The sequence below is a fragment of the Perognathus longimembris genome, chromosome 3 (assembly GCF_023159225.1).
Source record: "Perognathus longimembris pacificus isolate PPM17 chromosome 3, ASM2315922v1, whole genome shotgun sequence".
Taxonomy (NCBI): Eukaryota; Metazoa; Chordata; class Mammalia; order Rodentia; family Heteromyidae; genus Perognathus; species Perognathus longimembris.
This window is the reverse complement of record NC_063163.1, coordinates 120,278,638-120,302,595: the sequence shown is the minus strand read 5'-3', so window position 1 is coordinate 120,302,595 and position 23,958 is coordinate 120,278,638. Positions and strand designations below refer to the sequence as shown.

The window sequence follows — 23,958 nt, the reverse complement described above, 5'->3', positions numbered from 1 at the left end:
TCATTGAAAATGTCTCCTTTCAATGACCTTACAGAAGGCCACCTTGACGTCCTTGTTCCTCAGGCTGTAGATCAAGGGGTTCAGCATGGGGATAATGATGGTGTAAAACACAGAGGACACCTTCCCCTGGTCCATGTTGCTGACTGAGGACGGCTGCAGGTACATGAAGGCTGTTGAACCATAGAAGATGACGACGGCTGAGAGGTGGGAGCTGCAGGTGCCGAAGGCCTTGGCCCTGCCCTGCGTGGAGCGGATGCGTAGGATGCTGGCCACGATGAGGACGTAGGAGCCCAGGGTGGTCAGGGTCGGCAGGATGATATTAAACGCACAGAAAGTCATCCCCACCACCTCGTTGATGAACGTGCTAGAGCAGGAGCTCGCCAGTAACGGGTAGAGGTCGCAGAAGTAATGGTTTATTACACCGTTACAGAAGCTCAGTCTGAGCAGGCAACCGGTGTGGGCTGTGGAGCCAATCAGACTCAGGCCGTACACCCCAGCCACCATCCAGAGACAGACCTGAGCGGACATGGTGGCGTGGTAGAGCAGGGGCCTGCAGATGGCCACGTAGCGGTCGTAGGCCATGGCGGCCAGCATGTGGCACTCGGCGATAATGAAGAAACAGAAGACATAGAACTGAGCCAAGCACTCGGCGTAGGAGATGGTGTTCTTCTCTGTCACGAAGCTCCCCAGCATTTTGGGGGTGATGACGGTGGACTGACAGAAGTCAATGAAGGAGAGGCTGCTGAGGAAGTAGTACATGGGGGTGTGCAGGGGAGCGCTGAGCCCGATCAGGGCCATCATGCCCAGGTTCCCCAGCGCCGTGACCACGTAGATCCCCAGGAAGAGGAGGAAGAGGGGCAGCTGCAGCTCTGGCTTCTCCGTCAACCCAGCCAGGATGAACTCAGTCACTGGCGAGTGGTTTCCTTTTGCTATTTCCTCTGGGTAGAAAGAGGAGAGAAGTTGGGACATGGCCATTGATGACTCTGTTGTTCAATGAGCAGTCGGTGGCCTCCGTCTCCTCGGCCAGGCGTCCTCAGTTCACTGCAATCCCTTCGTCTGCGTTAGCAGTCAAAACCCTGAAGCCCCATCTGTGGTGAAATAGGTCACAAAAGCAAGACATGTCTTATGTAAGAACGTATCTGCCCATTGTTCTCTTCAGTTCACCAATGACCTACTCTTCTGTGTTACTCGTCTCTCACAATGTTACACCAATAAACACACACCCCCGTCCCAAAGGCTCCATCTGTGTATTCTCCTGCCATGCTGTCTTGGATTGCCGTGTCAAGCTCTGGCTCATTCTCGGTGCCAGCTCCCCCTGAGGCTGGCACTGACCCGAGGTCTCCATTCCTGAATCTCCACTCCTGTCTCTGTGTCCTGAGACCCTGTAGAAAATTCCCAAACAACCTGCCCTCGGTCCGGGGGCTCGACCTCCTCTGCCTGATTCATCACCGAGATGAATCAACAGTAAGGAATTTGCCATTGCTTTCTAAAAGTAAAGTGTTTCGTCTGGTTATTCCTTAAAAAGTAGTTGGGAGTGGGATTAAAATACAAAGACTGTGCATCTCTGACGTGCCATTTGATCAAGGTGGCCATTTGCAAGTGTTCAGAACCACAGGAGCATTAGCAAGATAGTGCGTCTATTTATTGCTTTCCTAAGTTCTGCGTGCTATTTTATACTTTGTAATTACTTTGGGATATTTTTAATATAATACTCACCGTCTGAGACTTTGATATTCACACTCTGACATTGTTAACACAAAACACTACACTTTGCAGAGAATCATTAGGTCTTGTTTCATAACATAAATGGACACTTTGAACACCTATTCACTGTCTCCTCCACTTCTCAATTGCTGATAATCATTATTGTCCTGTCTGACTCTGAGATTGACTTATAATTCTTAATTCTTTGTGTGGCTCTCTCTGGAAGGGCAATGTTTCTTCTGCAGAGTAAATAGTTAAAAGGTCTCACAAAAGAAATCAGTGATAACTGAGAGCTATCATTAGATTACACAAGAATAGCCAGAATTTTGTTTCATTTGATTTTTAAGTCGATTTAATAGAAGGAGAGAACAGAATATTGGCTGCCAGTGACATGCTTGTCATCCTAGCCACTCGAGACATTAAGACCTGCAGATTACAGATCTGAACAGAAAATTTGCAAGACTCTATTTCCAGTTAACCGGCAAAATGCTAAGCTGAGATAATGCTCAGGTAGTAGACCACAGATGTAAAAAAAAAAAAAAAAAAAACACCTAGTAAGAGTGTGAGACAGACCGTGAGTTTGAGTTCTGCTACTGGCAACACACACACACGAGATTGCCCTGAATTATCCTGAAGGTAGTAACTGCTAAATTGCTAAATCTCTCCTAAGTGTCTCAGAGATACAACATATTTATGGTTTATAGAAAAAAAAATAACAGCGGTATCTCATATAACGCAAATCAGGTAACATGGAAAACCTCATCATAAGTATGAAATTTTAAGTTGCTCTTCTTTCCGACTTCACGCTTTTTCTTATCTTGATAATGGCATCCTGTCAGTTACTGCGATAGTGTGTGCAAGATATTACAATAATAGCAGTAGAAACTGAGCATTTTTACATGATAATAATAATGCAAAGAGATTTCCTTGGATGACAGTATGGATTAGTATTGAAGCTGATTTAATAAGGATAAGCAAAAACTTCCCAGCGTCTTCGGGATAGAGTTGAATAATTTCGAACCTGAGCATTGTCGAATGTGAAAATCTAGCAAAGGGCAGGTAGGCAGAATAGATGTTGAGCTAAACAGCAGGATCAGATGGGCAAAACAGCTCTTACAGTGCTGCATCCAAACGGGGTCAACAGAGACTTTTAAAAATAAAAAGGAATTTGTTTTCTTCCCCCGTGGCTCAGTAACTGTCACATGGCATGTAATTTTTTTTTATTACAGAATGGCATCTGAGCTAGGCTCACAATCGAACTCATTACCTTCCTCTTCCCACATCCATTCCACAGACTATTAACACCTTAAATAATGGAATCCCAGTGAGTAACACTAGTTTCTGTACCTGTGCATGTAATTTGTACAGTCAGATGCATCAAGCTCTTGATTCTGCTGTGATTATTAAGGTGCTTGCATCACATTTTTCTTCCACACTAAATCGTAATTCAACAATTTGAACTATGCCTTCTACATAAGACTCACTAAAAACTACATGAATTATTTGGTAGAAGAACTGAGGACATCGCAGATGGATTGACAACCACTGCGCAGATCGCCGCTGTCACCGGACTTGATGTGATTCAACAGAGCTGTCGGCCAGAAGTCTGCATGGCAGATGAGCAGGGCCATCATGACAATCAGAAACTGGCTTTAGACTCACATTGATGGAGACTGAGACTCAGATCTGAGGATCTCCAGTGACCTTGAGAGACTGCAGCGGGCGTGGAGACGGGCGTCTGGAAGCACACATGCCCTCCTCTTCCCAAAAAGCTCAGTGCTGCGTTCTCTCCTTCTCCACCGCCAAGGGGATAACAATTTCCGCGAACACGGGAGGCGGTGATCCTCAAAACTGTCTCCTGGTTACCAGAGTTGATCTCTGAGGAAGCTGGGACCCACAGACAGGTATGTGTCCACGGGGAAAGGTCGTTGTAGGTGACAATTTATGCGCTGCCGCCGGTGATGACGCTGTGCGCAGGGACAAGATAATGACCTCCCGCTAGAACGCCATCGCTCCGCGTCGACTCTACGGGGACAGGCACAATTACAGGTCCCAGCCCCCATCGGATCTCCGGGCTTCATCTCATCACATGGGCCTGGTAAACGTTCTGTTGGATTATGGATTTTTTGGACACACGTTGTGAAAGATAACATCAGGTCTCCAGCGAGTTTAATAACCGCATATTGTAAAATTAAATTTTTCAGGAATTTTTTAGGCTTCCGCTGAAAGAAATGGCTAAGGTGATTTCCCAAAGTGGGGCGGGGATTTAGAAAAGTAGGGACAGAAATCTTTGTAAGATTTGAAAGATTTTTGTTTCAATGAAATATATCCCATGTATTTAGATATGATGTATATTTGTTAAAGACAATTCCAAAAAATATTTTTAACTTGAGACTTGAATGAAGAAAGATTTCACTGAGCTCTCTAGTTTCTTTAAGGATTTTTCTAAGACCTCTAAGGAGTTCCTGAAGAATGGAGGAGGAAATGGGGGGATTTTCCTTCTAAAATTAAAAGGAAAAGGTTGAGGACACATGAAAACATGTACCATGTAGATTGTTCTTATAATAAACTACTAGTGAGTGAAATTGTACTTTGTTTAATATAGTTTTTGCTACATAATTCAGTTAAAAAGTGACACTGAACCCCTCTGTACTTCACCTTGACAATAAAAAAAATAAATGTAAAAAAGCAAGACTGAGAGGGACGGGGGCATGAGGGACAAGGCAACAAACAGTACAAGAAATGTATCCAATGCCCAACGTATGATACTGTAACCACTCTGTACGTCAGTTTGATAATAAAAATTTGAGGGGAAAAAAAAAAAAGAAATGTATCCAATCCCTAACGTATGAAACTGTAACCTCTCTGTACATCAGTTTTATAATAAAAACTTTAAAAAACACATTCAGTTCAATAAAAAAGATATCTTTGTTTAAATATATCTACCTGAAACTTTACCTGTATTATATTGATTATTTTATTCATTTTATTTATTATTTTATTGATTAAATATTCAGAATGCTCCACATCAAAAAAAAAAAAAAGCAAGACTGAGATAATATTTATAATGAAATTGTTCTTGATGTATTTTGGAATGGCTTGACTTTTTCTTAAAGCTTGAATTTGTTTTTAATGTATATTATGTATACAGCTAGATTCTACCTTTCTTGCTGAAAGGTTAAGGATTTCTGTACCATAAATCTTCAACACCATGGAAAATGCTCATCATCAATAATTATTCAATTTTAGAATTGAAATATGCGTGTGGTGGTAGTGCACACAGGAAATCCTACTTACTCGGGAGACTGAGATCTGAGCGTGGCAGTTAGAAGTCAGCCCAGGCAGAATCAACCACGACACTCTCTGTGTCCACAAACGCAGCCAAAAAGGCTAGAAGGGGAGCTGGGGATCGAGTGGCAGAGCGCCTTGAGTGGAAGCATCAAGTGAGAGCACAAGGCTCTGAGTTCAAAGCCACCGATTGGCACGAGAAAACAAAATGAACAAAAGGAGAAGAAATCTGCGAGCAAGGTGCTTTTTGCCGAGCACTTGACAGTTCTTTATGACGGCCCTCCAGCACCGACCAGTGGAGGAGAACACAGGAGAGGGCGCGAGCGTGTTTCGTGAGACGAAGCCAGGGATGAGCATGATGGCACCCCGAGTGCTGAGACGGGAAAGAAGAAAACACACGTGCGGACACGGAGAAGATCTGCGGAGTGCAGAAGACACGATGGAGTTCGAATCCACTTAAACACGGGGCGCGACCTCAGTGAAGCGTGCGGGGGGGGGGGGGGGAGGGGGGAGGGCGCAGCACGAGCGCCAAGCCCTGCCATGCACCGTGCGATCACCCCACGCCTGGCTTCGTGCGTTTGTGAATGCACCTGACGCCCAAAGCCGTTTGTTGATAGGACAATTTCATAGGCCAGGTACGGGTAATAGGACACGGATTCGCCACCAGCTACCATCACGACAGTGCACTAGAACATTGTGATTGAAGAAACGACCAGACATTCCCTCTGCCCTGTGGGCTCCCAGTGCTGAATAGTACCACCTGCTATGCGGGATGTAGGTAGGACATGGTCTTTGCTGGGCTATGGGTGGAAAGCAAGGCTGTGAGAGACAAAGGTAGAGCTCTAGGGAGTTTCCTGACCACCAAGTTAAAATTTCCAAACATTTTAGGAACCACACTAAAGCAATCATCTAAGGTGATAACTCACAAGTGGAACAATCTATATCGCAGGAAACTGCTAAAAATCTACCTTTTAAAATTGTCAAAGGCAAAAGCTTCCTAACAAAATAACTCAGGAACCTCATGTGATCTACAGTTGACCGAGGTTTATTCAAGCCTTAGAATCAAAATGCACAGTGAAAACCACAAAGACATTGTGAAGAACTTGGCATTTTTTGTTAGCACTGAGGAGCCTTTGTTAGCAGAAACAGTAATAGAGAAGACATCGTTGTATTTGGAGACAAGAGAGAGGAGCTCCCTACGTACAGGGGCTGCTTGCATGGCACGCCTCTCTTACTTTCTAATTTTTAATTCCCCACACCTCGTAAAAATCAAGGTTACGTCTTGCATATCTCAAATCCTTTAATTATTTATTTTACGAGTCTTTTTTTTTTTTAGAATTGTGTATTATCACACACAGCTAAGAAAGCCAGGCAGCAAACCTCTAAGACTATGCAACGATGTTGAACGATTGTATTTATTCTCATTTAATGAAAATAACGCTTGCCTTGAGAGAGATCTGTTCAAGCATACAGGAAGCACGGACCTTGCAGTCTACTTTGAAGCACTGCGGTGGCGTCCAGAGGCGCAGCAGCTTCCGGTGGGCAGCCCACTGCCTGTGGTCGGAAGCTGGGCATTCGGTGCCATCTTTGGGATCTTGGCTACAACAATCCAGGACTCGGGAGATTCCTGCTAGTGCCTGATCAAGCAGCTCAAGCCTGATTCAAACCTCACCAAGCCTCTAGACGGCATACTTGGCTTTCTTAATTGCTAAAGCAAAATACTAATTTCTTGTAGAAAACTTGTTTCTTTTCAGGACTTTATTTAGGGCTATTTGGACGTCCTTGTTCCTCAGGCTGTAGATCAAGGGGTTCAGCATGGGGATAACGATGGTGTAAAACACAGAGGACACCTTCCCCTGGTCCCGGGAGCTCACGGAGGACGGCTGCAGGTACATGAAGGCTAGAGTGCCAAAGAAGACGATGACGGCCAAGAGGTGGGAGCCGCAGGTGCCGAAGGCCTTGGCCCTGCCCTGCGTGGAGCGGATGCGCAGGACGCTGGCCACGATGAGGACGTAGGAGCCCAGGATGGTGAGGCCGGGGACGATGATATTAAATGCGCTGAAGCAAAGAATGATGACCTCGTTGATGAACGTGCCGGAGCAGGAGAGCTCCAGGAGCGGGAAAAGATCGCAGAAGTAATGGTGTATTATGTCTGCCCGGCAGAACTTCAGTCTCAGCATGCAGACCGTGTGAGCCGTGGCACCAATCAATCCCACACCACACACGCCAGCCAGCATCCGGGAGCAGACTCCGTGGGACATGGTGGCGTGGTAGAGCAGGGGCTTGCAGATGGCCGCGTAGCGGTCGTAGGCCATGGCGGCCAGCATGTGGCACTCGGCGATTGCAAACACACACAGGAAGTAGAGCTGAGCCAGGCACTCGGCGTAGGAGATGGTGTTCTTCTCTGTCACGAAGCTCCCCAGCATTTTGGGGGTGATGACGGTGGACTGACAGAAGTCGATGAAGGAGAGGCTGCAGAGGAAGTAGTACATGGGGGTGTGTAGGGGAGCACTGAGCCCGATCAGGGCCATCATGCCCAGGTTCCCCAGCGCCGTGACCACGTAGATCCCCAGGAAGAGGAGGAAGAGGGGCAGCTGCAGCTCTGGCTTCTCCGGCAACCCAGCCAGGATGAACTCAGTCACTAGGGAGTGGTTTCCTGGGGCCATGTCCTTTGGTAATTGTATACAGGGAAAGAAGAAAAGGTTGAGGCAAGTCTTTGTTGTCCTAGATTGTCATGAAATGTGAAATGGCACTTAAGCCCCCTCCTCTCTACTTCTCCGTGCTCTTTTTTTTATTTATTTTAGCAATCAAAGGCCTTGCGATCGTGCCAGCCCGTGGCACCGTACAGAGCGATCTCGACTGTGAGAGGTCTGGGAGGAGCTCTCTTGATTTGCGTCCAGTCCCTTAGACCCCAAACACAGCTCCAGTGGCACCTGCGTGAGCACACCGGGCCTTTTCCCTGCCTTCTCTCCTAGGTGAAGCCAACTGATTTTGTAGTATAATAACAATAGCATCCACAAAATACCCACAGTTCGTCTCACACTTAATGCTGAAACATAAGCTTGTGCTTTTTTGTTGTAATGCTGAATATTATGTCTACCCTCTTCAATTTTAAGCTCTGCACTAATGTGTTGTTAACTAAAAGCTGTGCCTTCAGAAGTGACTCGTCCAATATTTCTGCACCCGCTTAATGTCTCCCCGCCTCTTCCTCATAGGTGGTGACTCTGTATTTTCTGTCTCTGGACTTGTTGTACATACCTCATACATCTCTGTTTGTGAGGAGAGAAACTGTAGCAAGGGATTCCAAGGTTTAAAGTCCAGGGTTCAGGCTCGCTTCTTCTTCCTGGAGACTTCCCTTAGGGGTCTTTTCCTCTCCTTTGCTCAGAAGGCAAAAATGATGTGGGGTTTGGTCCCTGGCACTGATCTCTCGTGAAGCAATGCGCACATCTGCCCGTCCCTCTGCAAACCCAGGCTGATGGGATGAGTTTATACGCGGAACAGGCAATGAGGAGCTGGCTAGGAACCGAGGACAGTAATGAAATCTCAGGAGAACCTTTTCCCCAAACAATTAGAACTTCCCATCTCCCCTCTGGTTCTCAGGGCTGATAATATCCTTCCTCTTAGACTGTGCACTAAAAACAGGAAAATGAGAGACGACGTGAAGTCCAATGACATAGCACACTTTAAACATCAGCATCTCAAAACTAGGCTATACTAAAGAAATAAAGACCTGACTCTAAGTAGTTTCTGTGGACACTCCTCTCCAGTGCACTGGGCACGATCGCCGGCCTTCGCGGCAGGGCTGCACCTTCTGACCTCTGACACGGCTCGGGAAAGGGGGGGCGGGGGTCATGGGGCTTCACTCCTGCGGTCTCCCTCTAAAGAAACAATCCCAATCTACTCAAGCTTAAGCCCATCATCCAGATTGAGATATTCCGTAACATACGTGACCAGCGTCCCCCAAACCATCACAAACTGGAATGATCTAGAGCCTTTTGATAGCCGAGCGGAAGGTGGGATCTGGGTTGGGAAGTTATAGGCCCAGGCCTTCATGCAGGTCAGTTAGAAGATGACACTTGGACACTTTCGCAAAGCACAAGGTGCACGGGGCTGTGGGTTCCTGGGCCAGAATCTAAGCTGTGGGCCATGGAAGAATTGTTACAGGGCTCTGCAAGTCCCGGACGGCCCTGCAGGGGAGGGAGGTCCGTCCGCCTCAGTGACTCCTAGACGGCATCCTTCCGGGTGAGAGCAATCGCGTGTGTGCTGGGGCCTGTGCCGGGGCAGGCGGAGGGCACTCGGATAGAACCTCGAGTGAGCGAGAGGGGCATAAGGGATGACGTTAGGTGGGCGGGGCTTTGGGATCGATGGAATTGCGCTGCGCTTAGAAAGCTAGGTGGGATACCTTAATGTGTGCTATTTGGAAATATGTACACACAGTGTGTGTGTGTGTGTGTGTGTGTGTGTGTGTGTGTGTGTGTGTGTAAAGTACATTTAACCTGAGATCTACTCTCTTAAATTTCAAATTTCCATGGCAGATGTACAGCAGATATATAGAAGTTATTCATCCTGAACAAATAAAATGTGTCACCAAGTTTACTTTCCTAGGCACTGGGAAACGCCATTTTATGATACAATGTTTTGGTAAATTTACTTCACTTCGAGATCTATGTCCTGCAAATAGCGTTGTGTTACACCCACTAGGGGGCGGTCGAGCACAATTTGCAGCACGTAGCTGGTGGAGCGGGGTTCCAGAGGCAGAAGATAGCAGAGCAGCTGACCATGCTCCGCTCCAGAGAAACGCGAGAAGGGGTTGGACACTGATAGGCAGTTCTGCTTCTGATATTCTGGAAACTGAAGATGTCATCTGATAACTGACCTACATGGCCATGACAACTGGGAAGCCAACAGCGGCAGCTGGACGATACTCATAACCGGTGTATCTGGACAGAACACCTAGCTTGGGGCTCCTGCCCTAACACCTGCACCATGGGGACCTGTGAATCTCACCCACAGGGAAGAGGGCCCTGTAGGTGCGGTGTTCGTGTGGGGACATGGCAGTGAACGGATCAGAGCAACCCAGGGGTAACTTGGAGAGACACACAAGAGCCTGTGCGCTCCACTCTTTTGGGACCCAGCTCAGAAGGCGAGGACAAGGTGAAACAGAATGAATGGCCACTCCTCCTTGGGCCTCCTTTCCAGTCCCGGGATGTTCCTGGAGACCACATGCCACTGCTTTTACTTAGTGCGGCGGGTCACTCGTGGGGTCACTGTGGCCAGCACGCAGCTGTCCCTCGCGCTTTGCATTCCTTTATTGGGAGGGAGAGAGCCGGCTCCGTGCCGCCTGCAGACCGAGCCAGTGCCCACATTCCTCCGCTCCCGGGACGGGAACATGAAACTCGGGAGGAGAGCAAATCCTCTATCAAAGGGAAATTCCAGATTCTCCAGCTCTCAGGGTTGCTAGGAATCAAAACATAAATCAACCCTTACAACCAGGGCTTGCAAATTCGGCATAAATCTCAGATCCGTGCCAAGTTTTAAATATGCTACCTAAACTCTACCGCATCCTGCGTGTGTGTCAATTCTGTATGCCTAACTACCAATTGTGCCTAATTGCAAATAGAACTTGATATAATATTATAGAGGTTTGCTGTTCCCTAAAACGAGGTGTTCCGTGCGGCCGTCTTCAATGCAGGTGTGGACAAGTTACCAGTGACATCTTTATCTTCAGTGACATCATAGCTATAACTGTTGAGCAGAGTTTCAGAGCGGACTCCGAACCTTCCGTGTGCCCTGTTGGAACAGAACATCAGCTCCTTTTAACCCTAAGTGCCGTCACAATGTCATTCCTTTATATTAATTTCTCTGTGGACATGCCAGCTATTCAGTTGGCGAGAACAATCTGTGCCATCTTATTTCCTTTGCAGTCATGGCCTTGGCTCGGCTGGCTGCTCATTATGAAGGCCTGATTCCTGGGTCTTCCCAACTGCAAGCAAGGCGAGATGACTCATCCCTGTAACCCCAGCTCTCAGAGGCGGTAGCGAGTAGTCTCGTGGGGTTCAGGTTTGCAGGGCTGGCTGCGTCATCTGGAAGCTTTGGAGCGTAGGGTCTAGACCGTTGGGAGTGTGCGGCGATCGCACCCAAAGGTCCGTGCACGCTGGGAAATCGCTTTGCCTCCGAGCGGCACCCGGCTGTCCCCTTCCTTCTTTACGTGATGAGTGAAGCTGCGTAGCAGAGTTTGCTCTGGTGGCGCATTTGGGTTTTGTTTGTCTTAACTTCTGTTCTCATCACTGGAAGGTTTTCTTTCTTCAATTGTCTACAATGCTCACTTGTCTAAAGAGCAAATCCTCATGAGCGTTTTCACTGGCTCGTTATGGCTGCGGGCCTTCTTCCAGCCCCTGGTGCACTGCTTTCCCATCAGTAGATCGCAGTGGCTGGGAGTGGGCAGGGTTATGTTTTACAGTACTGGAAGTCTGTGCATGTTGTCATGACGAAGCTCCACGCGTAGCAATAACAACGGACATCTTCCTCGAAATGGGTTTTGCAAAGCAACACAAAATTTCCACTGTAATTCTACCCGTTTTCTTTAAGTACCTTATTTGTGGCTGCCCCTACACCAGGCCCTCCATGCAGATTCTTTTCTAAAGCCACTTAAGTTGCCCTCTTGATTGCTAGACTTGAGTCTAGCAAAAGATCATACTTCTGTGTGAAGCATTTTGCTCAAGACAGCTCAAAGTAATACTATCCAATAAGATAAATATGCCAAGATTTCAAATGGAAACCCCTTTGGACAACTACTTAAAGATATTAATAATCATTTTTCTTTTTTTTAAGGTCTGGACTGGCACTTGTGCCTGCAGCCGCTTTTGCTCATTGGCCAGCACTCTACCAATGAAGCCAGGCCGCCAACCCCAAGTTTTTTGTTTGTTTGCTATTGTTTTTCCAGTCCTGGGCCTTGGACTCAGGGCCTGAGCACTGTCCCTGGCTTCTTTTTGCTCAAGGCTAGCACTCTGCCACTTGAGCCACAGCGCCACTTCCAACCTTTTCTGTTTATGTGGTGCCGAGGAATCGAACCGAGGGCTTCTGCATGCGAGGCAAGCTCTCTGCCACTAAGCTATGTTCCCAGCCCTCGAACCCCAGTTTTCAAAAAGCCTTAAAGCAAGTCTAAATGCTAGGTAGAGAAAAACATGGACAAGATGCAACTGTTTGATAAATGAACACATTCACTCAGACTATACATAAGTCTTAACCAGAATCCATTAAGTCCCTTAATGGAAGATCAGTGGACATACGCATTTCTCTGATAGAGTGGACATTGATTTTAAAATATCTGTCCCTGAGGGGGGCTGGGGATATAGCCTAGTGGCAAGAGTGCCTGCCTCGGATACACGAGGCCCTAGGTTCGATTCCCCAGCACCACATATACAGAAAACGGCCAGAAGCGGCGCTGTGGCTCAAGTGGCAGAGTGCTAGCCTTGAGCGGGAAGAAGCCAGGGACAGTGCTCAGGCCCTGAGTCCAAGGCCCAGGACTGGCCAAAAAAAAATAAAAATCATTAAAAAAAAAAATATCTGTCCCTGAGCATAACCTTGCAAATTCCCAAGTTGTTTGTGAATGCGTCTCCTTAATATGTGGATCTGAGCCCAGATCTCAGATCATATTTACTTACATGTCACCACCCTCACAGACTTCCGAATAAAACCAAATGGCTGATATTGAAAAGCTTTGCAAAGCACAGATAACTGAGGGCATGTTGGAAAATATCATCCTTATCAGTAACATACAGTGATGTGTTTAGATCTCTCTGTTCTGAATCAGGAAATGGAGGATACCAAATCAGATTTGCTTTCTGATGGTCTCACTCATCTCTTCTGCCCAGTACTCCACTCTTCTACTTCTGTCCTGGCTCACATGACCGTTTGAGAGCCTTATCCTTATCTTTTTTATTAACAGATCTACCCCCACAGTGATAAGGGAAGGGTCTTCCAGAAAAGGAAAGGTAGACTCAGATGATATTCCTTTAAATGAGTCCCTTGTTTAACAGTACAGATGTATTGCTGGCCTCTTGTTAATATATATTGGATAAAGTGAGATATAACTGGATGAAGTTTGGAGGCAATTGGGTATGGAAATAATCAACAATCAGCAGGGCAATCCAGGACACAGAGAAGGACACGGGATGAGAAAAGTGGACTGCAAACAGCATGAGGCACTGCGACAGGATTTAGGAGGAAACACTCTTTCATTGTTATTTATTTGGAAGGTGATGGAAGGTGCAGTTTTGGCAGAATGACAGAGAATACGGAAATGAGGACTCTGACCACTGACTGTGGATGTGTGATCGTAGAAAGAGTCTCAGGGGTACAATCACTGGGTCTGAGATCAGATGGCTGAGGTTTCCAGCTCCTTCCGGGTGTGTCATCAGTCTCATGAGCAGGAACATGGGCCACATCCTGCGGACCCTGAGACTTTCCGCTCAACGCACACAGCACCTCTTCATCCGCTGATCTGTGGCCGTCGTGAGGTCGCCTCGGGAGCGTGTTTGGAGAGGAACCCTTCGTTTGCTCGCCGCGTATTGCTCAGGCCGTCTGGAGGCCCAGGCGCCAGGCTGCCGGGGGTCCTTGCACAGGAGCTTTATCATGATTAGCTTCATTTTGGAAAAGCAATCATTCGTGACACATAAAACTCTGAACGAAATGGCAAAGTATGACCTTATTTATTCATGTTTGCAAAAAAAAAAAAGTATAAGGGATAACATGTGCAGGTTTTAGAATGGAGAAACTAGACTCCTGATCTGCTCCCAGAGTGACAACAAAAAGGTCCTGTAAGGCTGGGAGTATAACATGGCTTAGCGGTACAGTGCTTGCCTTGCATGCATGAAGCCTTGAGTTCGATTCCTCAGCACCACATAAAGAAAAGAACCCGAAGTGGAGCTGTGGTTCAAGTGGCAGAGTGCTAGCCTTGATTAAAAAACAAACAAACAAAAAAGGCCAGGGACAGTGCTCAGACCCTGAGTTCAAGCCCCAGGACTGGCAAAAAAACAAAACAAAAATGTCCTGTAGGACCTCAGATGGTGGAGTACAGGAGGGCTGGGGAGGTGACTAGACTGTGCCAGAGTGTGTGTGATGGGCAAAGATTGGTGAGTACTAGGTTTCAGTACTTCCCATGGGAGTTGGGAGTGCCCTACTGCCTTCGGGGGCTGGGCTCTGGTCTTTTTCAAGACCGTCTTCACTTCCTTATCCCTCAAGGTGTAATCAGAGGGTTCAGCCTGGGGCTGGGCGGGGCTGCAGGTGGCGGTGGTCCAGAATCCCCGTGGTCTGGAGGAGGCCCCGCCCTGCGGGGTGAGGTTGGGGCGGACGGGAATCAAGAGCCGCACACGGTCAGCTCCAACGCCTCCAGAAAGCGGTGAGCCGACCGGCAGCAACAGAAGTGACAGGTTCCCGGAGGGCCCGTGTAGACTCTCCCCTCTTCCAAGCACTTTGAACCGAGTAGAGATCCCTTCTTGATGAAGAAGTCACGATGGGGGGGGGGGGTGAGCTCAGAAGACAGCGTGCGGGAAGGAGGGACCAGCCGAGTTCACAATGTCCTGTCCTGCCCCTTCCTCCCAGCTCCTGGCCACTGGGGCTCTGAGAGCGTCTGGAAGCCCAGGACTCCCCAGGCTCTGGCGGATCCACGAGGCCGAGAGGAGGAGGGGGAAGGAGGCAGAGACGAGAAACGGCTTGCGTGTGACTCACCGGGAGGAGATTTCGACTTCTGATCATCTGCTCATCTGTCTTTCGTAGCGTCATTACGTCCAGCTTTGAAGGCAAATATAACATAAACCCAAGACAGGCATCTCCTCCCATCATCTGGAAAGTTCGTTATTCTTACCCAGATAAAGTCAGGACCAGAATGTCACGCGGCTGTGTGCGCATCTGCCTTCTGCAATGTCTTCCCGACACTGAGGCCGGCCTCCCAGCTCCCGGGGTGGGGGCGAAACGCGGAACCAGGTCCGTCCTGGCGGCTTCCGAGCAGAGGGAGTAACTGGAAGTTAGCGACGATCCGGGCAGAGGAGAACGCGGTGCTTCCCCCTAGAGCACCAGCTGACATCGGCTCGGGAGATACGGTTACCACGAGAACGACCGCGCATCTCAGGGCCTTAAACGCCCCACTCCACACACCCAGCCTCCTTTCTCCCCAACTCTTGCCTAGGACTAGGTCGTGCTGGAAGTTCACTGCCTCCCCGAGCCCGGAGCCCGGGCCCACGCAAGTGGAAACTCCGCAAGGGGCGCGCCTCCCGTCTCCTCCCTCGCCTTCCACCGCCTTCCACGGGAGCTCACGTCGAGGAGGTGACAGCCAGGCTTCCTAACACCTGCACCTGGGGCCTCTCCATCTCCAGAGCCGGGCTGCCATCACGGAGTCCCTGACAAGCCTCCACCACCTCCTTCGTGGACAGGTCTGGTTTCCAGACTATGGTTCCCATGATCACGTTGATTCAGAACTACAATTTCTAGTATCAGACTGCTCAACAAACCACACTGTCAGTTAGCAAGGCTGACTTCCTTCAACTAGGAGTTGTTCTTACATGCACCTTCCAGAAGTAAATACACATACGTTAAAAAAGTATATAGTGTTATTCAAGACATAGTCAACTTAAATATATATATATATATATATATATATATATATATATAAAGAGAGAGAACGAGAGAGAGATCCTATACATGCATGAACGGAAGAAGTTGTCTGAATCTGAACTTTCTCATCAGGAAAGAACCAAGAACCTTTCTCTCTGAGATTCCAGGTATTTGCAATATGGAAATGGTTTGTCTTTTATATAAAACAAGACTTATCATAGAATTAAAATATGGAAAACATAAGTTAATTAAATGGAAACTATAAACGAGATGAACAATGCCAAAACTGGGATGTAAATTCACAAAACCAGTGTTTAAAGCTCATTGTTTAGTACCTTAGCACCTCCTAGTTAAGAATAATATTACTATTTAAAAGTAAAGATTCAAGCATCCTCATCTTTTAATTGTCAGATACATAGTTCGTATCCTCAGGGGGGGGAAATGGGAAGTTTGGATATAATTTTGACTATGCATTTTAACAGCATTTTCAAATACCAAAATTTGATGAAAAGAAATAATTTCCCTAACATCAACACAAGTCAATGTATATTATTAATTTTCAAAAATCTACTTAGTATCTTTACCAGTTTCAATCTCAATAACATTTTTCTTCAGATGTCCTTGTTTAAGCACTAATTGGACAGAAGTAAAGATTACATATCAGTGGTTACGAGATACTTAAAAACTTCAGTATTAACATAAGCAATTAAGTTTTCTTACATAGTGCCCCAAATCAGCAGCAAAAGCAAGAAGGAGGGCAAATCCAGTAGAAATACATTGGATGCATCTAAGAAGATGAACCTTGCTGAAATCCTTTCAAGAAGAGGGCAAAGAGGCATGTGGGAGGATGATGGAGGAAATGTAAATCTGATCGGGGTGCACTGTATACATGAATAAAAATAATACAACAAAATCCCCTTGAACAGTTAAATTAAAAACATAATAGGATTAAAAATAATAAGATCAAGAAGATGGCTAGGCGGAGGTGAGCCCTGTCAAATTTGCAAGAAAGGCCCAATCTCATTTTTTAAAAAATACAGAAAGGAGCTGAGTGCATGGATCAGAGTAGAACTAACTTGTCTAGTCTGGTCCAGGTCCTGAATTCAATCTCCTATGACTATCTATCTACCTATCTATCTGCTATTTATCATCGATCTTTATCTTTTTCTGATACTTTAAAAAACTGTCAGTCATTTATTGCTTTCCAAACCAATGATTGGTACAAGAAAACCAGAAAATACCATTTTGAATCATAAGGTCTGAATTCAAATTCTGACCATGTGATTAAAATGTATTGTATTGCTGGGAATATGGCCTAGTGGCAAGAGTGCTTGCCTCGTATACATGAAGCCTTAGGTTCAATTCCCCAGCACCACATATACAGAAAATGGCCAGTAGTGGCGCTATGGCTCAAGTAGCAGAGTGCTAGCCTTGAGCAAAAAGAAGCCAGGGACAGTGCTCAGGCCCTGAGTTCAAGTACCAGGGCTGGCCAAAAACAAACAAACAAAAAAAAACATTGTATTAAAATGTACAAGTTACATAAAATCAAAAGTCTTTAGCTACCGAATTAAAATGGCAATACCGCTAATGTATACATTTTAATTTTAACAAAAGCTTACTGAACATTTCAAGGCTTTTCTTGAAATGTGTTTATACAAAAATGAAGCATTGATGGGGCTGGGGATATGGCCTAGTGGCAAGAGTGCTTGCCTCATCTACATGAAGCCCTGGGTTCCATTCCCCAGCACCACATATACAGAAAATGGCCAGAAGTGGCGCTGTGACTCAAGTGGCAGAGTGCTAGCCTTGAGCAAAAAGAAGCCAGGGACAGTGCTCAGGCCCTGAGTCCAAGGCCCAGGACTGGCAAAAAAAAAAAAGAAAGAAAAAATGAAGCATTGATACTATTTTATGAATCTTTTTTAGAAGTTGGTATCATTTTCCAAAGAGTCCTAAATTATTTTATTTTCTATTACAATTTTGCGGTGTATTTCACACCGTGTAAATTTTCCTTTTAGAGTATTAAAAAATAGTGTCAGGTGCTGGGGGCTCACACCTGTAATCATAACGAATCAGGAGGCTGAGATCTGAGGAACATGATTTGAAGGCAGCCCAGGCAGAAAAGTCCATGTGGCTCTTACCTCCAATTAGCCACAGAGAACCAGAAGTGGAGCTCTGGCTCCAAGGGTTGGAATAGCAGCCTCGGGTACGCTCTAGCCCCATGACCCACACAGAAAGGAAATGTGGGGATAGGTTTTCAGTAATGGCATAATTTAATTTTATAACATTTCTACCACTTGGAAAGACTTCCTCCTGCACACTAGCAGTCGCCCTGCCCTCCTTCCAGCCCGAGCCTCCACTAACATGTCTTCTGACTCTATGGATCCGTCTTTTCAGGATGTTTTATATAATAATAGACTCCAATAACATGCGGGCCTGTGTGTCTGGCCCCCCAAGAGATAAACAGCAGTGATGTGGTGATGCCAGTTTTCCTTCGTGTGTGTGGGAACCGAGAGCCTCATCCCGCGGTGGTTGGAGGTGGAGTAACTGCCCTCGTTACGCCGGATGGCCTTTGGAAATCATTTTGATGGATGGGCTTCGATGCCTCGGCCACATCGGCACTGACCTCGCCGCTCAAAGTCTCATTTCAGGAGACCCCGTGAACACGCTGCCGTCCGCAGCCAACTCACCGGTACGAGGAGATAGGTCTCCATGGCAACCGAAGGCAGAGCCCGCCTAAGGGTCACCCTAAGTCTGCCCTTTCCTTCTCTTTGGTTCCTGACAAGAGAGCCGGTGTTTTCAGCCCGGGTGATAGCAACGGCGTTCAAGTCTGTCCCACCGTGCACCGCGCTGAGCAGAATCCAGATCCCGTTAAGTCCACCATACAGTGCGGGCATAACGCCTCACTTAGCAAGGAGGGCAGGTCCTGAGCAGCGCCTCGTTGTGTGATTTTGTCATCGCGTAAAGGGCACACTGGCATGCGTTTGTTCCAATTACCCGCGTGGTTTAGGTCAGTTTCTCTGTGTGACCTCTTGACACGCTTAGCTATGGTCATTTTATGGTGGGTGATACATAATTTTGTTCCGTAGTTACTTTTACGAAAAGTTCTTTCTGTTTCATCTTTTTATTCACTGAAATTCTGTTAGATAGCATCAAACATTTGTTCAATTAATGCAGCCATTAATTAAAATGGATAGAAATCTACTTAGTCTGAGATCCAATATCCCCAAACTCCAAATTTTGTGCCTCAATTTATGTTAATATAAACTGTACTAATTGTATTAATTTAATGACAATGAAATTATAGTTAGGAACTATTCACAATGGCCATTTCCGAGTTCTAAGTTCTAGTTCTGTGTTCAAAGTTTCTTTTTGCTAATTAGGAACTAGGCATAAAGAATCAAGTCTGGTGTGCACCTGCTGGCTTTGGGTGATCTGACCTAAATACACTCCTGCTGGCTTTGGGGTGATCTGATCTAAATACACTTCTTGAGTTTGACCACAGTTGGTTGGGCTCCGAGTGGCTTGGCATAGTTCTATAAATAACAAAGACGAAGTTGGCCCAGGCTGGGGGAAGGGGGGAGGGGAGGAGGGAGAGGGATCCAGAGGCGTGACCAGCGCGCCTCTCCGGAAAGCCTCAATCTATGTGGCAGATAAATTCCAAATCCCTGCGAAATCTTATTTCAGAGCAAATAAGATGAACAAATTCAAACACATTTCTTTGGCAGAGGTGTACTTTGCTTTGTTCTTACTTCTGTGTTGTTTTATGAATGTCGCTTGGCCTCTCTGTGTCAAATAACTATGTTACATGGCATTGGCCGTCCTGCACGGGACGATCTGCTTACATCTAAAGGGGATAAGCATCTGTTGCCCTGAGCTTTTTCTCCTCTCTTTTTCTTTTCTGCGCTGCTCTGGTGTGTGAATTCCGGGGCTGGGCGCTGTCTCTGAGCTTTTGTACTCAAAGCTAGGCCGCCACCATTTGAGGCACAGACATTGCTCTGCTTTGACATCGATGGTTCGTTCATTTTGGACTCTGAAGGATTTCTGCTGTGTTTTGCTACAACAATAGATTCCAATCTACTTGTGTCCTGTTCAAATAATTGGTATTCTCAGTGATTATGCATAAGCCAAGAAGAGCCTAAGCACATGTTTCTATATATTTAAAATAAGCATTCCTTCGTACTGTGGAAATGCCTGGGAGCATAAGCTGCTCATCGCTGGGACTTCAGGGTAGGAAAGTCGGGTATGGGGTATCACAGGTCTCAGCCTCCGGCTGATGGAAAGAACCAGCAAGTCTCTGGTGAATTCAAACCATGAGGGTTGTCATGGTTGATAAGTGAAGCCTTCTGCATTCCATCTTGAAATTCACCGAGTCTCAAATTGCTCGCCCCGGCCCTGCGGCCCTGTTTTTTAATTCTTGTTTTTCACCATGTGCCAGGCGAAGCCACTTCTGAACCCTGACATACGACTGACAGATTCCAGAGGCACCGCTTCCCCGTGAGCGTATCCTGTGCACTGCACGAAGCCACGGGTGCTAGGGCCTTCCCGAAGCTCCATTTCCACCCGGGTCATTCCCAGCCCCACTGCCTCATGGCATCGTAGCTGGTAAGTGGAATTTTTAGCACTCGCTCGGCTACGAGGAGGAGACACAGGGAGGCTGGGGAAGACAAAGGGTCTTGGGAAGCATCAACTTCATCATGAAAATACTGATGTTCATTAAAGCTGCCCACGAGCGAGCCAAGGGCAGAGATCCGCAGGTGTGTGTGAAGTCATGCTCACGATTAACCTCCCCCTGGCCCCACGATCACAGAGACATGAGCGCTTCGATGCACTTGCAGTTCCCATTGCTCAGGCCAATTCCCTGTCGAACTAACCAACGCTACCCATGATACAACCCACAGATAAGGACCAAAAGCCAGAGAGGACAAAAGAAACTGAAGTGGTAATGAGCTGGCAAGGCATCTCGCAGGAGTGATACCGCTGAGATTAATTAGTATAAAAAGTTTTCTTCTCAGTGAATCCCCGAGGGAAGCCGTGCGGTTGATGTAAGCCTTTCGCGTTTTTGTAACTATGTCTCTTATTAAGATCCTCCCATTAACTAAAGCAAGAAATAAGCACCATTATCTGAGTTTCAACAACTGATGACAATTCCAGCGGCCACAGGTGGGAGGCAGGATGCAATTCTTGGGGGGTTGGGAGGGACGCTTGGGAATAGCAGGAGCACGTGGTTCGCTTTGAACAAGTTGCCCCAGACCTTAATCTCAGCTCCCCAAGTGTAACACAGGGATAGTATCAATTAGTCTGTGCTTCCTAGTCTTATTAGGAGAATTAAATAACTGAGACTGCCAAGGACTAAACACAGCACTCAACCCATGTCAAGTCCTCTAGAAATCACAACAGAACTTTTACAGTCCCTGATGGTTAGCCTTACCATGCCCTCTTCCATCTGCCATGATAGTTTAAGGAGTCTGAGTTTGCTCATCTAATTGAAAACCTCTCCAACTGAATATGACCTTTAATCTTAGTGTGACTACTACTGACACATTTTTAACTTCCAGTAGTCATTAGAAGCAGAAAGGTTGTCAGTGATCATGTTTCCTGAGTATGTTGGTCAGTTTAAAACAGGCTCATGCTGCCGACTGTTTTTTCCTTACCTTGTCATTGTATGTATCTGCCTACAACTCATGATTTGTAGCTAAAGCTCAAATACACATTGAATGGACACAGACTATGGCATCATGATTCCCAGTACGTTTATCACGTGTTAGGGATCAGCAGTTCATGAGCCTTATGTGAAGGAGAAGTTAGGATGAGAATTCTAACGTGTGAATGTCATTTAATCCAGAAGGTATTTTCTATTGAAATGCTGTAGTCTATACAACACTTGCTATAATGGCTAATTTCATGTGTTAACTTGATTTGGCCACAGACTCTCCTGATACTTGGACAAATCTTACTCTGAGCACGTGTGCAATGGCAGTAACATTTGAATCACTGCACCAGCTGGAGCTTGCCCTCCTCCTTCTCCATCAGCAGAAGGCCTGCATGGCACAAAGATGTAAGTGGAAGAGAACTCGGTGGTGTGATTGATGGAAGGACACCTGCCCTTAGACTAGAATGCATACACTGGCTCTTCTAGTTCTCAGGCTCTCACAGTCAGACACAGAGTTTGACTGAACTTACACTGTCAGCTCCTTGGTGGCTCCTTAGTTTCCAAATCTGTGAACCAGCTTCTAATAACACAGACACACGCACACACACACACACACACACACAGACAGACATAAACAGAGAGACACACACAAACACACACAGTCTTCAGCTTATAATGACTTTACTTTTGATTGATTTTTTTTTTTTTACTTTCCAGTGGTATGAGCACAATACAAAATACATGCACTCAAAGCTGCACTTTCGACTTCGCACCTTAACCTCTTCTGCCATGGACAATATGTGTCAATCAACTCATGAGAAGTCTCATGAGTTGAAATCTATAGGACTGAAATGTCAGTCACAGCATAGTTCATCCACACAAACACAAAAAGGAAAAGGTCAAGAAATGCAAGAAGGTAAAGCAAAGTCAAACCGGTGGAGTAAACAAGAAGCCAAGGACACAACAGACCAAGAGCCTGGGTCTGACAAAGCCCACACTGTAGTCAGCAAGACTGGCTTTCGAACACAGAACCCTCGCTACTCAGCCCTCTGCGTGGCCCTCTGTCTATAGTAACATGGAATCCTCACTCGGCCCTCTGCGTGGCCCTCTGTCTGATCTAACATGGAATCCTTACTCGGCCCTCTGTCTATGCTAACATGGAATCCTCACTCGGCCCTCTGCGTGGCCCTCTGTTCTAACATGGAATCCCCACACAGGCCCTCTGTCTATGCTAACATGGAATCCTCACTCGGCCCTCTGCGTGGCCCTCTGTCTGTTCTAACATGGAATCCCCACACAGGCCCTCTGTCCATTCTAACATGGAATCCTCACTCGGCCCTCTGTCTATTCTAACATGGAATCCTCACTCGGCCCTCTGCATGGCCCTCTGTCTGTTCTAACATGGAATCCTCACTCGGCCCTCTGCGTGGCCCTCTGTCTAGTCTAGCATGGAATCCTCACTCGGCCCGCTGCGTGGCCCCTGTCTCTCCTCTCCGTGCCCCTGTGCTGCAGGCTCTGTGGAGAGTGGGCTTCAGATCTCGGCTCCCAGATGGCTTTGTGAGCGGTGAAAGACACTCATATCTGCACAGCAGGTCATAGCCAGAAATCACACATCAGAAAGCCTTTTTTTATGGAACTTTAAAAAATTGCCATTGTAGGGCTGGGGATATAGCCTAGTGGCAAGAGTGCCTGCCTCGGATACACGAGGCCCTAGGTTCGATTCCCCAGCACCACATATACAGAAAATGGCCAGAAGCGGCGCTGTGGCTCAAGTGGCAGAGTGCTAGCCTTGAGCGGGAAGAAGCCAGGGACAGTGCTCAGGCCCTGAGTCCAAGGCCCAGGACTGGCAAAAAAAAAAAAAAAAATTGCCATTGTAAACTTGTAAAGGTGTACAGTGGGATTACAGTTACACAGGTCAGGTAAGGAGTACAGCTCTGTTTTGAACACTGTGCATACGATCTCTTTGTGGTTCTTAAGTAAGAGGATTCTATTTGAAGCCACAGGATTTCATCTCTTTCACATGCTTACCCAAATCCAGAGGAATAAAGTCATGGTAGAACTTTGGAGACTATCATGGAAACCTACATGAAAAATCACCGTGGTGAAAAGGGACAGAGAGAGGGATGGGTGAGAGAAAAGGACGACAAAACTAAAGACTGGCAAGGAGAAAGTCCGGGTTGTTCTGCTCACTGCTTGCACTTGCAGTGTGTCTTCCATAAGAACACAGATCACAGCGTCAGAAAGCCAGGCCTGGGGTTCTGTCATTAAATTATTGCATCTTAGACCCTCAGGTTACAAATTGGAGATGATAGTACAAATACCCGTGTTTCTCAAATTCAGACATACTTGTACGCTCCTAGTAACCATGGCCTTTCTGCTGTATGGCGGTGCAGGGTTGTGAACCACGGATCTTCACGGATCCTCAGGAAGGAAGCCCGGGGGATGCAGGACCTGCCCGGGTGAGGGTTTCACCTCTGCCCCCGAGGCTGTGAATCAAAGGATTCCACATGGGCGTGGCCCGGTCGTTCAGGACCTGACGCGTGGCCCTCAGCCCGGGGTTGGGGGCAGGAGGACGGCAGCGAGGGGGGCGCGCGGGTGGGGACGGCCCTCTGCGGGATGCTGGGCAGGATGAGCTCGGTCACCATGGCGACATTCCTCATCGCCGTGACAAAGTCTGGCTTTGAGACGATTCTTAGACACCCAAG

The 23,958-nt window shown here is 47.0% G+C and overlaps 2 protein-coding genes across 2 annotated transcripts; both read right to left on the bottom strand.

Annotated features, from left to right (window-relative positions):
• Nucleotides 1-933, bottom strand: LOC125347821 (olfactory receptor 150-like). Its single transcript, XM_048340775.1, has one exon. It carries the CDS (start codon nucleotides 799-801, stop codon nucleotides 1-3), a length of 801 nt encoding a protein of 266 aa, XP_048196732.1. The 5' UTR covers nucleotides 802-933.
• A 5,780-nt stretch (nucleotides 934-6,713) lies between these two features.
• On the bottom strand, nucleotides 6,714-7,670 carry LOC125348061 (olfactory receptor 8G1-like). The gene has a single exon (XM_048341005.1). It carries the CDS (start codon nucleotides 7,656-7,658, stop codon nucleotides 6,714-6,716), a length of 945 nt encoding a protein of 314 aa, XP_048196962.1. The 5' UTR covers nucleotides 7,659-7,670.
• Between the last annotated feature and the right edge of the window lie 16,288 nt (nucleotides 7,671-23,958).

Coding starts and splice junctions, on each gene's coding strand:
- LOC125347821 (XM_048340775.1), bottom strand. CDS start 801: ATGATGGCCCTGATCGGGCTCAGCGCTCCCCTGCACACCCCCATGTAC.
- LOC125348061 (XM_048341005.1), bottom strand. CDS start 7,658: ATGGCCCCAGGAAACCACTCCCTAGTGACTGAGTTCATCCTGGCTGGG.